This window comes from Suncus etruscus, chromosome 3 (assembly GCF_024139225.1).
Source record: "Suncus etruscus isolate mSunEtr1 chromosome 3, mSunEtr1.pri.cur, whole genome shotgun sequence".
Classification (NCBI taxonomy): domain Eukaryota; kingdom Metazoa; phylum Chordata; class Mammalia; order Eulipotyphla; family Soricidae; genus Suncus; species Suncus etruscus.
This window is the reverse complement of record NC_064850.1, coordinates 82,290,847-82,305,827: the sequence shown is the minus strand read 5'-3', so window position 1 is coordinate 82,305,827 and position 14,981 is coordinate 82,290,847. Positions and strand designations below refer to the sequence as shown.

Sequence of the window (14,981 nt, the reverse complement as noted above, 5' to 3'; positions counted from 1 at the left end):
TAATCAATGTGATTTTTTTATTATTTAAAAACATTTTTTAATCAATATGATTTTTACTTGAGATCCCCTTGAAATATCCTGGGGACTCACTGGGAGCCATTTGATTCTGAGTGGAGAAATGTTGATTTCTTGGAGAGATTTGTATATGTGCATTAAAAATTTTTTTGAACCAGAAAGTTATATGTTACACTGTTTTAAGAAAGAACAATTCAATGTCCAGATAAAAGAGAAAGAGAGGAAGAAAGACCTCTGAAAGATTTTTATGACAGATGTGGCAAGATTGTAAAAAAAAAAAAAATCAAAGATAGTCTGATTACATATAGCTTCAGTTTTATAGCTGAAACATGATTTTTCTGGTGCATATAATAAAGACTTGGTTGTTTAGTGCAGAGGACTGCTAGACTCTTCCCCCAAAGATAAAATTGATACTCCTATAGTTAAGAATAATAGCATTTGGGGTCAGAGAGATAGTACAATGGGTAGGATGTTTGCCTTGCATGTGGCCGACCTGAATTTGACCCAACTTCACATATGTGGTCCCCAAGAACCTCCAGGAGTAATTCCTGAGTGCAGAGTCAAGAGTAACATTACCTCTGAGCATACTGGGCATGGCCCCCGAACAAAACAAAAAGAATAGTAACTCAAGCAAAGAATAATATCTAATAATAGTAAGAAATAATATCCCTAGAGAGATTTACAGCATGTAGGGAATTTCTGTAATATATAGCCAACCTGAGCTTGACCCCTATGATCTCCTATGGCCTTCTGAGTGAGCCCTGCCAGGAATGATACCTTAGCACAAAACCAACTTTAAACCCTGTTTACAGCCATATGTGATCCTAAAACCGAAACCAAAACAAATCAAAAAGGAAGGAAGGAAGGAAGGAAGGAAGGAAGGAAGGAAGGAAGGAAGTAAGGAAGGAAGAAGGAAGGAAGGAAGGAAGGAAGGAAGAAGGGAGGGAGGAGGAGAGGGAGGGAGGGAGGGAGGGAGGGGAGAGGGAGGGGAGAGGGAGAGGGGAGAGGGGGAGGGAGGAGAGGAGAGGAGAGGAGAGGAGAGGAGAGGAGAGAGAGGAGAGGAGAGGAAGAGGAGAGGAGAGGAGAGGAGAGGAGGAGAGGAAAGGAAAGAAATAGCAGTAATTTTTGAGGATGAGTCTGGAGAGTCTTATGCTGAGTGACATTAATTAGAAGGAGAGGGACAGCATAGAATTACCTCTCTATATGTGGGATTAAAGAGACAAAGGGAGCTAGCAAAAGCCTAAAGACAATAAAAACTAAGAGGACTAAAGGACTGAAGGGGATACTAGGTCAATGGTAGAAGGAAGTGGACACTCTGGTGGAGGTTATGGTGCTGGAATATTTTATGTATAAACCTTATCTATTATAACAAGTTTGTCAACCATTGTGCCTAAAATAAAATAATTGAAAAATACAGTATTAGTATTTTTTTCATAGTCCTCTGTGTTTATGTGTATTATTGGGCATACTCCTCATACCTGCATTTAGTTAGCATAGGATACTAGGCATATGTGGGCTTAGACCTTAAAAAATTAATATGAGCCATTCTGGGAGTATTTAGAAGAATTAAGAGTAAGCCCCAAATCCTGCATTACTTACAGAACTGAGTTGGGATATTGTTATTGTTGCTACTGTTCTTAAATAGTCGGATGATCCTCACATCCTTACATTTCATAATGTGATTTTACATCATCACATTTTCATAATGGTTTTCATTTGAGAATGAAAAAATAAACAAGAAACCAACTGTTTAGGAAAGACACATGATTTCAGATGTTGTTTGTGTGTGCCTCAGATAAGTTTGGGCAGCGGGCATTTGTGGGCAAAGTCTGCATGGATTTGAACAACAGTGTCCCTGAATACAAGGAGACCACGGAGGAATCAGTCAAGGAAACAGAGAGGTAAGTTTGCTTTGCTTTGTCCTGTGGACAGTCTCTTCGCTGCGATAATGAGTATGGAAATGGATAAAAGATGATTCCCAGCTCTAGGTGCAGTGTGAATATATGACTGAATAGATTTTGCACAACTTTAAGAAATTAATCTGGTTCTTAAAAAATGCATATTGAATATGACTTTTTGGTTTTTGTTTTTGAGCCACAGTTGGTGACGCTCAGGGGTTACTTCTGGCTATGCACTCAGAAATTGCTACTAGCTCTGGGAATCAAATGGGATGCTGGGGGATCGAACCATGGTTCGTCCTAGGCCAGCTGCATGCAAGGCAAATAAATGCCCTACCGCTGTGCCACTGCTTCAAATGTTTGCATAAACATTCAATTTTAAAGCTTCTGTTAATTTGAAACTCTTTATTAAATGAAGGATTTATATTTATTTATTTTTTTATTTAATTTTAATTTTTGCTCATATCCATTGGTGCTCAGGGACTTACTGACTCTCAGAATTAAACTGGAGTCAGACAGATGGAAGCCAAGTACCTTTCTTTACTGTCTCTCTAGCCTTGGAAGATTCTTTTTAAAAAGTAAACCATCTATCCATCTGCTGTCCTAGAATATAGATTTGGTCTTTTATACTTCTGCACTTGATTTGCTTTAAGTAGAGTAGTCTGTCCATTAAGTTGCTTTTGTACTTTTTAGAATTCCCAGTTCCTTGAGAAGTGATCTATTGAATTAATTCTACCAAATGATGATCAATAATACACCTGCTTTTTTTTTTTTTTTTTTTTTTTTTTTTGGTTTTTGGGCCACACCTGGCGGTGCTCAGGGCTTACTCCTGGCTGTCTGCTCAGAAATAGCTCCTGGCAGGCACGGGAGACCATATGGGACACCGGGATTCGAACCAACCACCTTTGGTCCTGGATCGGCTGCTTGCAAGGCAAACACCGCTGTGCTATCTCTCCGGGCCCAATACACCTGCTTTTTGTTACTTTCCTTATATGCAGAGTTACTTGAGTATGCTGAGAAAGTTGTCAACTAGTTACTCCATTGAGTTAACTGAGTTTTGAGAGTATACACTGTCTGAGAAATAGGAATGCCGTGTCCCACCTGTTATGTATTTAACAATGTCTTGGTATGAATACACTAAACTCCACACAGTTTTGGGTTTTGAGAGAGGGCTGGCCAAGTTCTGGCCAAGAGGTGGGATGGGATGACACAATAAAATGAGCTAGGGTCCCCAGCTTGTAGAGTCCCATCAAGTTGTTTTTAATTGCAGGTCATATTATGTATAATATTGGGATAATCTACTTATACTTTAAGTTTTACTTTTCTTATTTCTTTAATGGAGGAATTTAATTAAAGAACTTATAAATAACTAGAAGATACATTATTTGCATTTTCACTCAGTAACCAAGAGAATGAAAAGAAAATTCATTAGCTTACTACAGGCCTCTTTCCCCTGTACATCCTGAGAATGGGGACAAATTACTGATGTAGCCCTGAAGTAAGAATTGCACATGCCCTTAGCATGTATTTTCTATCTGTACAATTTTTTCATCAGTCTGTGTTTGTGCTCATACTCAACTTTTATTCTCATTCTATTCTGGATCAAAGAAATATTAGAAGATAAACATTATAGTTAGCTCATAGTTGCATCTAGAACAAACAGAACTGTTTTATGTTCCCTACCTATCTACCACCTCTATAGATATCATTGTTAAGATACCCACTCTCCTTAGTATGCATTTCACAACCACCTCTAGGTCACTCCTTCTGTTTTACTCTAACATTCATACCTAGTCAAGCTCTGCTCTTGCATAGAATGATGACATTGTGTGACTGAGTAACTTACAATTCATAAAGATTAGAAGTAGAGAGAATCATGACCTTTGAACATCTCCAGGTGCACAAAATACCCATGACTCTAATATGTACAGAGTATACCATTCTGCAGTATTCCTCCAAACAGAGTTTAAGCTAGTAGAATGACTTGTGCACACTGGGAGTAATTGAAATAGCCCAGTTGATTTTATACGATAAAGTTCTTTCCCTGTGATTTTGTACTCCATCCCTCAGGCTGCAAATGAGAAAGAATAGTAATTACTACATTTTTATCTTTAATTACAGGTTGTAAAACATGTGCAGTATTGGAAGTATTTGTCTGAAAATTAGGACATGGAAGGATCATGCTGTTATTACCCTTTCAAAAACTTATTTGAAAAAATTGATTCATCCTTTAAAAAATGAATTTTCTAACTCCCCAATTATTTGTTTCATTTCAGATTTGTGTCAGAAATGCTCCAAAGAAATGTAAGTAAACTTTCCCATAACTTGGATTTGTACTGCATATACATTACTTAAGTAATTAATTTGTGGGGCTGGGCGGTGGCGCTAAAGGTAAGGTGCCTGACTTGCCTGCGCTAGCCTTGGACGGACCGGGATCCCCCGGTGTCCCATATGGTCCCCCAAGCCAGGAGCAACTTCTGAGCACATAGCCAGGAGTAACCCCTGAGCATTACCAGGTGTGGCCCAAAAACCAAAAAAAAAAAAAAAAAAAAAAAAAAAAACCAAATAATTAATTTGTCTGAGAGAAATTAGTTTGTGTGTATTTGAGTTATTCTATGCAGAAAATATTTTCCTAAGAACCTTAAATTATTTTCACAGTGGATTTTGTAGGGTCAGCCATATTTTTATTTTCTCATTGTTCTTTTTACCTCCTTCTGTTTTGAAATTTATTTACTTTACAGAATTAGTCTCAGGGGAGAAAGAAGATGAATTTATGGAAATAGACAAATTGGTCACAACTGGAGGTTATGTTGTGTATAGGCCATATAAATACTGATAGAAATCTCTTAAAGCTCATGATCTGTCTGAAATGAAGGTCACATTCAGCCTTGGTGCTCCTGCCACTGGATAAATACACATAGCATGCCAGGTTACCTGAAGCATTCACCTTGGGTACCCTTTTGTGGTAACCTAGCATGGGAAGCCTATGGGCACATTGCTATTCTATAACTATCCCCTGAAGGCTACTTTATGATATAATTATGCAAAATCCCACACTGGCAAATTATACACCTTCCATATCATCTACCTTTTTGTTTGGTTGGTTTTGGTTTGGAGACCATATCAAGTGTCGCTCAGGGGTTACTCCTAGCTCTGCTCTAAGAAATTACTTCTGGCAGGTTCTGGGGGCCATATGAGATGCAAGGGATCAAACCCAGACCCCTCCCCCCATCATCTTTTTGTGGCATGATGAGAAACCATCAGAAACCTCAGCGTTTTCATCAATATAATCTTGGGAGAGACAGATGATACTTGATGAATCCTTTTCTTCACCTGGCTTCACATGAGTCTGTTCTGCATTGCCCATTGTCATCATAGGAGACTGCAGTCACACCTTAAAGTCAAAAGTCTTTAGGAAGGCTATGGAACTGTCTTTCCAATATGGAAAAGAATTAGTACCTTACATGTTATGTCCCCAGTACTTCTTTTGCTTCCCAATTCTCTTCAAATAATGCAGTCTAGGCCTCACCCAAACTTCATGTGGTTATGCAGGTGGAGGGTGTGTCTAGCATTTGGCATGGAATTGGCATGGAATATGTTGGCATGAAACATAATGTATTCTCCTTTTTCCCCTGTCTTGAGCCATTTCCATGTAACTCAGAATTTTCACCCTTTTCTATCATGAAGGTTTGTCTCCCAAATTACAACATACCATATTATTGTAGGAGATGCCCTTTATGATCTGTTACATACTCTTGCCAGTCATAGTTCTCTTTTAACCTGTCTTGTGCTTTCCAGTATTCTAGAGTGAAGCCCATTGTGACTCCACGCTTTTCTCTTTCCTGCTCTGAAAACTTGATGGGTGAACTTGGAAATATAGCAAAGACCCATAATTTGCATATTCAGGTAGGTATTTTTCTCATGGTTTTGACCTCTCTCCAGACCTGCTAGACTTCTTGGTAGCCTGAATGTCAACAGTAAACTCCAGTTCTTTGATAGTTTTCCTGCAAGTAGAAAATAGTAGGATAGAAAAGGCCCTTATGGGTGTCACCTAGAACCTGTTTTTTAAATTTTCAGAAAAGCAACCCCAATTTCCTCTTTCTCTCACTCTTGTTTCATCAAATTTGGAGAGATAAGCAAGTTGTAAATAACCAAGCAAGATTAACATCAGACTGGTTAATGATTCTCTAAAGGATACATCTAATGCTTTCCTATTTCTTTTTTATTCGATATTTTCTCAGTGTTCCAGTGCTTTATTTCTGGAAAAACCACTTATTATTTAAAAAGCAAAACAAATGTAATTTCCACTATACAAGACACATGAGAAAAACCTCTTTTATTCCAAGTTTCTTAATTTAAAATCTGAAACAAAACAAAACAAAACAAAAAGTACATTTTACTTTGTCAACAAGCTGTTGAAATTTAAGAATAAAACATTATATAAAGCTCCCAGCTGGGTTACATCTGGGAGTTGGAAGTACCCATTTCCCCATCCAAGTTTTACGACATACTGAACTAGAATTTTTACTTGGGAGAGTTGGCTTTTGTGTAAAAAAAAAAAAAAAAAAAAAAAAGGCAAATAGGGAGAAAGGAAAACTACTGATTTTTTTTATCATGTTGGAGGAGAAAAGTGGGGTGGGAGAGTGGAGAGGTTGGTTTTGGTGGTCACACCCAGTGGTGCTCAAGAGCTTCTCCTGACAATGGTAGGGTGAACATAGCAGTGTTAGGGATCAAATCACTATGTACCCTAACTATGGTGCTATCTCTGGTCTTTAGAGGAAATTTTGTTTCCTTAAGATTTAACTTTTTGTTTTTTGTATTTGGGCCACACCCGGCGTTGCTCAGGGGTTACTCCTGGCTGTCTGCTCAGAAATAGCTCCTGGAAGGCACGGGGGACCATATGGGACACCGGGATTTAGCATAACTATGAAAGTACAGTTTCATTGCTGTTTAAGGGGTCAAATAAGATGATAGGTAGAGGGGGCCAGAGAGATAACATGGAGATAAGGCACTTGGCCTTGCCTGCAGAAGGTTGGTGGTTCGAATCCCAGCAACCCATAAAAAAAAAAAAAAAACATAAAAAAATGATGATAGGTAGAAAAAGAACTCTATTAGCAACCCACCCCCCCACCTCCGGATTGCATTGTCTCTGTTGTGCTCCAATAATTGGAAAAATAGCACAAGTTTTGTCCAGTTACAACCATCATGGTCATTTCTCTGACCATATCTAAAGCAAGCTATCCATATCTATATTACACAGTCTGTAGAGAAAGAACAACTTAAATTTTTAAATTTTGTTTTTAAGGAGCTGGAGTGATAGCACAGTGGGTAGGGCACTTGCCTTACATGTGGCCAACCTAGGTTTGATCCCCAGCACCCCTTATAATTTACTGAGATTATAACCTGTATGATGAGATATACATAACCTGGCAGGCATAACCTGTATACAGATCCAGGAATAAACCCAAGGCATTGCTGTCTCAAAAAACAAACAAAAGGTTTTGTTTTAGTGCTATGTCAAAAAGTGCTCAGGGACTACTCTTGGCTGATTTCTTGGGAGTAGCTCCCAGAATTGCTTGGGGAGCCAGTGATGCTATAGACTGTACCCAATACTCCCAGGTGCAAAGAATGCTATCACTTTGGCCCCATAATCCTATTTCTTAGTTAATGTAATTTGAAACAATGAAAATGAATGCTTGGAAAATCACAGTCAAATATTAGAAAAATGTAGAATCCAATTTAACTCACAGGTAAAAAGCAAAAGACTTCAAAATTAATTAAGAATATGGTATTTAGGGACCGGAGAAATAGCATGGAGATAGGGCGTTTGCCTTGCATGCAGAAGGACAATGGTTTGAATCCCAGCATCCCATATGGTCCCCCGAGCCTGCCACAAGCGATTTCTGAGGTAGAGCCAGTCTGAGCACTGCCGGGTGTGACCCCAAAATAACAAAAACAAAAATATGGTACTTAATGTTCGCAAAATACTGACAGTTTTCACTTACGATTAACCCAGTGCTAACAAATAGTTACTGTAAAATTAGTATTTGGAGATTAAATATAGCTCTAATAACTTGACTTATTTTATATAACCACAGTAAGAACATAGATAACCATTAATAAGCTTTACTAGAAAGTTTTTGCTGCTTTTAATGGCCTGCATTGCACACATTGACCTGCCTTCAATTTTCAACATTAGATATAGTCTCTTGAGCCCATCAGGAATGATTTTTGAGCACAGAACCAGTAGTATGCCTTAGGCACACTACCAGGTGTGGTCAAAAATACCCCACCACCCAAAAAGAGCTTTGTCACCTATCCTTCTCAGGTCTCACCATTAGACTATACCTTTATCACTGGTAGTTTTGTTTTTGGCTTTTGGGCCACACCCAGCAATGCTCAAGGCTTGAATCTGGTTTGGCCTCAGTGCAAGACAATTTCCCTACCAATTGTACTATTGCTCCACCCAAAAATGTTTGCATTCTGATGGTATCAAAAAAATGCAATCATTTTAAGTTTACTTACAAAAGATTAATGTAGGGGCCATTTCCATAGAGCTTTTCTGTTGTTCTTTGTTTTCATCTTTAGGAAAATTACCTCAGTTTATTTAATACAGTATTTCCCAAAGTGGGTGATACTGCTGCTTGACACTTGCTGGAATTAAATGTCCGAGGGAAGGTGGGGTCAGAGCTGGTATAAACTTCAAGTAAATTTAGGGATTAGGGATGATATTTTTTTTCTTTCTTTGCTTAAGGAAAGTAGATTTTGGTGTGGGATGTTGAGGCATTGACTGATTTTTCATATATGTTCATTTTTGTCATAACTTTAAATGCTTAATCCCCAGTGTACATAAAAAGTCAATAGTGTCTGTGTTTTAAGTGTTTAAAATGCCTCTATTTTTATGCATTTCCTCCCCCAGGCTCTTGCAGTAGTGATTTTCAACCATTTGTAGGCTTGCAGACTGCACAGGTCAATAGATCAACATTGAAAACCACAGTCTTAGGACAATGTAATGTCTTTTTTTAGAATATTAACATTTCAAAGACTAACTAGAGTTACAACTTCAAAAGACAGAAAACAAATTTCAGCATTTTTTCCCTAAGAATTTCAGGATGTATTTGCTTTCTATTATCAGAAGTCTATTGCCCTTTAAATTTTTTTCCTTCCCCCAAATTTTACTTCTTAGTATTCCAATCAAAATTGCTAGAAGTGCTCAATATTTAAAATCTGTGCCAACTTATGTTTTCTGTTTCTGAAAACAGTAACTTAAAAATAGAAATTTAAAAAAAAATAGAATTCAACATCTAGTCTATAGATGAACATTCAAACTTTTCCCATAGTTCTGATTGTCCTGTCCTCTCCTCTCCTTTTCTCTCCTCCCCTATATGCTGTTCCTTGCCCAGCCTCTCCTTTCCTCTTCTCACTTCTCCTCTTCTTTTTTTGGGAGGCCACACCCAGATTGCTCAAGAATCACTCCTAGTAATATTTGTAGTACATATGCAGGATTTGAACCTGGGTCTGCAAAGTGCAAGGCTCACTGTACTATCTCTCTGTCTCCAAGGTCAAAAGTCATGACTATTTTGGTGATATAGAAGTAACATACATAAAATGTGACCCATACTGGAAAAAGCAAAAACAATTTGTTTTTGTTTTGGGGCTACACTCCTTGACACTTAGGGGTTACTCCTGGCTGCACTCAGAAATCGCTCCTGTCTTGGGGGGACCCTATGAGACGCCGGGGATCGAACCGTAGTCCATCCTAGGCTAGCGCTTGCAAGGCAGATAGATGCCTTACCTCTAGCACCACTGCTCTGGCCCCAAAAGTAAAAAATTTTTAAATAAGTTTGCTAAGAAGGCAGAGTAGGAGAAAGGAATTTGGAATCATCGTTGGAGGGACACTTACATGGTAGTAGACCTAGCTAGAATGCCCTAAAGTCTTGTTATTAAAAGTTTTATATATTGGATCAGAGAGATAGTACAAGAGACAAGATCCCTACCGTTTGCATATGGTGCCCCAAATGCCAATGTATTGGTTAGCCTCTCCTGAACATCAACAATTTTTTATTCTTAAGTAGAAGTTTTTGCCTTTGACCACTTTTATCCATTTCCCTCACTTGCCTCTCTGGCACTAATCAATCTGTTCTCTGTACCTGTAATTATGTATTTATTTATTTATTTTAGGGGGGTTGGGTCACACTGGCAGCACTCAGGGGTTACTCCTGGCTCTACGCTCAGAAATTGCTCCTGGCAGGCTCAGGGGACCATATGGGATGCCAGGATTCAAAACACCGCCCTTCTGCGTGAAAGGCAAATGCCTTACCTCCATGCTATCTCTTCAGCCCTGTAATTATTTTTTAATTTTCTATGTGTATGTGGGTGACAAGACATAATAAATGCTTTATTATTAATCTAAGATATTTTATTATTACTGATTTATTTTGGGTTTGGGATCACATTTATAGTGCTCAAGAGCTTTTCCTCATTCTGTGCTCAGGAGTGACCCTTCCAGGTGCTTGGGGAACAAAAATGTTCATGACCTTATATATTTTTTGCAGTATTTTATCATTGCTTTATTAAAACTGCTATTGCATAGACTAGAGATAATAGAAAGGAGAGGAAGTTTTAGTTAGGTTTAGTATAATTTTCAATTTCTTTTCTTTGTTTTTGATTTTTAATTAATATCTTTATTAAAGATAAAGATATTAAAGATATTTTTATTAAAGATAAAATATTTTATTAAAGATAAAATCCATGATTGCAAACATGTTTTTTTTTGCAAATATGTTTGTAGTTGGGTTTCATTTATAAAAAAAAGGACACCCCTCTTCACCAGTGAAATATTTCCACCACCAATGCCCCCCATTTCCCTCCTCCCCCACCCATTGCCTCTATTCGAGATAGGCATTTTATTTCTCTCACTCACTACCATTGTCATGATAGTTGTTAGGGTAGTTATTTCTCTAACTGAACTCACCACTCTTTGTGGTAAGCTTCATATTGTGGGCTTGTCCTTCAAGCCCTCATCTCTATTGTCTGTGGGGATTATTACAATAATGTCCTTTATTTTTTTTTTAAAATCCCATGGATGAGTGAGACTATTTTGTGTCTTTCTCTCTCCTAACTTATTTCACTCAGCATAATAGTTTCCACATTCATCCAGTATAGGAAAATTTCATGACTTCATTTTTCCCGATGGCTGTATAGTATTCTATTGTATATATGTTCTACAGTTTCTTTAGCCACTCATCTGTTGCATGGCCTTATTTAATACCAGTCTGCCTTCTCACATAATATTTAACTTTGACTTAGCAAGAAACTTCAAGATCTGTCCATGTTGTGCTGTGTCAAATGCCAGGATTTCCTTCTATTAGCTTATAGTATAAACATATATACATATATGTTTATCCACTCGTCTATTGATGAGCATATCCTTTCTACAGGTAAGGCTATTGTAACTAATATTATAATATTATAACATAGAAGTGCATATATTTTTGTCATAATCATTATTTTCTTTAATTAAATACCTAAAAGTAAAATTATATTATTTATATTTTTATTTTTAATTTATTATAGTTTCTGTAGTGACTACCAATTTATATTTGCACCAGTAGTGTACATTCTTATACACAATAGTTATTTTTTGAAATACTTTTTATTTTTAAAATAAGAACTCTTTAGTGACTTAAGATATACTACAGTGGGTAAGGCTCAATCCTGGTATCCTATGTAGACTCTCAACCCTGCCAGGAATAACCCTTTAGCATAGACCCAGAAGTAAGTCTTGAGTATTGTGGGGTGTAGCCTCAAAAGGAAACATGTAAATATATATGTGTAACTATAAATAAAGAACTAATAAAATAATAAAAATAAAATTCTAGAATTAAAAAAACTTGTGGAAAACGTTGTTTGAAAGAATATTGCTTTTCTTTTTCTTTTCTTTTTTTGTTTTTGTTTTTGTTTTTTTGTTTGTTTGTTTTTGGATCACACCTGGCAGTGCTCAGGGGTTACTCCTAGCTCTATGCTCAGAAATCGCCCCTGGCAAACACCATATGGGATGCTGGGATTTGAACCACCATCCTTCTGCATGAAAGGCAAATGCCTTACCTCCATACTTTCTCTCCAGCCCCAGAATATTGCTTTTCATAAAGTTTCTCATGTATATCTTTTATAGTTTATATAGTCTATGTCTTTCTCTAAAATTGTTTTAAATAAAACATATGAAATTTTTGTCATCTTTAAATTCCTATGTAGAAATTATTCACAAAAATGGAATAGATGCTATATATTATAGTATAAAGTATTAGTATTTTAGTATTTTACATTAAAAGTATTTTGAATATTGTTTTCTCATAGAGCCACATAAGTGAAAATCGTGATGAAGTTGAAGCTGTGAAAAACTTATATCCCAGTTATAAAAACTACACAGATGTGTATGATAAAAATAATCTTCTGACAAATAAGGTAAATTGTATATTATGATGTCATTTGTATAATTTGAGCATATTCATCTGAGTTTTTAAATCTCAGAAACAATGAGATACAAAATTCTGAACTAGAGGACTGCTCAGTGTGTGCATGTAGTATTTTCACATAGTTAAAAAAAATAGTCCTGAAGATGCATAAGTGAGGAGAGTAGTATCATTTTGTCCAAGAATACTTTGTCAGTATCTATTGAAACAGTCTGTGTATCCACTTGAATTAGTGGAAGTACCTCCTAAAACTTGTTCTGTAAAAAATAAAATAAAAATAAGGATGTGAATTACATATAAAACCTTAAAAATGACTATCAGTGAAGTATTATTTAGTTTGTGAAACACATATATGTTATTATAAATTTATCTAATATTCACAAATAGGTATATAGGCTTATGAAGAAAACATTTATATAATATTGTCTGATTGGTTTTTGTGTATATTGGATGTGTGATCATTTCATGAAAGTTGAAAACCCATATTGAATGTTAAATATTAAAGGTGAATTTTTCTAAGGAAGAAAGTAAAAATACTTTACTTTTCATCTTTAATCACTGAAAACACTTTTCAAACAGTCTTGGAGCTGGAGTGGTGGCACAAGTGGTAAGGCGTCTGCCTTTCCCACGTTAGCCTAGGACAGACTGCAGTTCAATCCCCTGGTGTCCCATATGGTCCCCCAAGCAGGAGTGATTTCTGAGTGCATAGCCAGGAGTAATCCATGAGCGTCACCAAGTGTGGCCCAAAAACCAAAAAAAAAAAAAAGTTTGGCTTTTATAACTAATTAACTTTGAATTAATAAACTTAAGGAGAGACCTAATTACATTTTAATTTTAGCCTTCAATGAACCATATAAATTGTATGCTGACACATGTATGCTGAACCATATAATAGACATAAATATGATCACATTGATCAAATTTCATTATTTTATAGACTAAAAAAAGGAAAAATGGTAAGTTCTAGACAGATGCTGAAACTTTTATAATAAAATATATCTACAAGTCTTTTTTGAGGTAAAACTTGTATATAGTAATTTGGTAGAAAAAAAATATCATCATAAGTGCTCTTTGTAAGATGGTACCTACTAAGTCATAGTTTCTATCTTGTCTGCATCTATGGTACTTTGTTCAGTATGAGAATTAACTTGTATAAGTAGTAAACTCCATGCAAAACACTCTTCTTTTCAGACAGTGATGGCACATGGCTGCTACCTTTCTGCTGAAGAATTGAACATTTTCAAAGAAAGAGGAGCATCAATCTCACATTGTCCCAACTCTAACTTATCGTAAGTGAATAATAGGAAGGTTTACACTCTGAGTGAATTGTTAGATATCTTTGTTTTATGTCATTATTCCAGTATCTCTCTTCAATAATTATGTTCGGTTATAATGAGAACTAGATAGACAAGTTAGGTAACTAGATGCTTACCTGTGGCGTCATGAAAAGAAAGAGCTCTAGGAGAATACATATTCTTTGAAATCACATATTTGCATTCAAGACCATCATATGTCAATATATTTTTCAAATTTTAAGCAAAGCAAGACAATGGTAATACAATAGAAAAGATCCCAAACCAATAATATTCACTATGTACAAATAAGCACCGGAATATGTGCTTTCTAATGACTTTCCATTGCTTTTAGTTGTGTAAACAACTAGAAATTCCCCAAGAACTAAGAACTAATGTAGTGCTACTCAAAATCAGCAACCCATGTCTCTGCTGGACTTCCCAGGGTGCCAATTTACATACAATTTACATCTGTTCCTAACACCAGACAGCATATTACATCTAATTTTAGGCAATGTGTAAATCCCCTGGTGAAGATCTTTATTCTAGGTTTACGAAGGGATCTCTCATTTTTAGTTTTAGTTGACTCAGAACACAATTCCTTCCCATAGATGAAGTTTGGGGGTGATCACTTATGTAGGCTTCACATCATTCAGCAAATTATTTAACTTCTGCTAATTTTTGGTGTTTTGTGAGTTACTATATTTTTCTTCTGTTTGGATTTGCAAGGCAAAATTTTTGCATTTTAAATCACTTCCAGCTGTGAGGCTGGTGTATCAGGAATTTTTTTTTTTACTGCTTGGTTTACATATCTTTGGAGAAAGAAAATGAATCTATGAAGCTGACCAATGAGTGGACATGGCAGCTGATGCAAGACATAGCTATTAGCCTTTTTATTATTTTTTTTTAAAGAATGTGGTCTCAGGAATACACTTTAGAGAAAAAGACAGAGAAGAAACTTAAAAAAGAGGGCATCATTAAGTAAGTTACCAATACAGGCTTTTGGAACTACACCCAAATACATCAGTTATTGATGAAGAGTTGGGTTAAGGGACTGTTATTTTCTGGATCTTCTGAGCTTACCAAATTAGGATAAAGTAGGCTATAGCAGCCGAAGAAAACTTCTAGCTAAATTGTAGAAGTCCTGACAATTAGGTGTCTTGGGATTTTTGCCAATTAAAAAATTTGTTATGTCAGTGGCTGTAGGAAAGACTTACCAAGTTGTGATTTTGAAGTGTTTCTGGAAGTTCCAGAAGCTTCTAGTTTTTAGGCATGAACTAGTCACACATGATAGGGAATCTTTC

The 14,981-nt window shown here is 36.4% G+C and overlaps 2 protein-coding genes across 2 annotated transcripts in view; one reads left to right on the top strand and one right to left on the bottom strand.

The window, feature by feature from the left end:
- ABHD17B (abhydrolase domain containing 17B, depalmitoylase) overlaps positions 1–14,981 on the bottom strand; it is a 584,428-nt gene that overhangs the window by 354,665 nt on the left and 214,782 nt on the right. The gene's annotated exons all lie outside the window — the stretch shown is intronic.
- Positions 1–14,981, top strand: part of GDA (guanine deaminase) — a 96,632-nt gene that overhangs the window by 67,198 nt on the left and 14,453 nt on the right. The window contains exons 5-9 of the mRNA XM_049770966.1: positions 1,811–1,916; positions 4,190–4,217; positions 5,712–5,819; positions 12,270–12,377; positions 13,577–13,674. Coding sequence (XP_049626923.1) covers positions 1,811–1,916; positions 4,190–4,217; positions 5,712–5,819; positions 12,270–12,377; positions 13,577–13,674 — 448 coding nt within the window. The remainder of the gene's footprint in view (positions 1–1,810; positions 1,917–4,189; positions 4,218–5,711; positions 5,820–12,269; positions 12,378–13,576; positions 13,675–14,981) is intronic.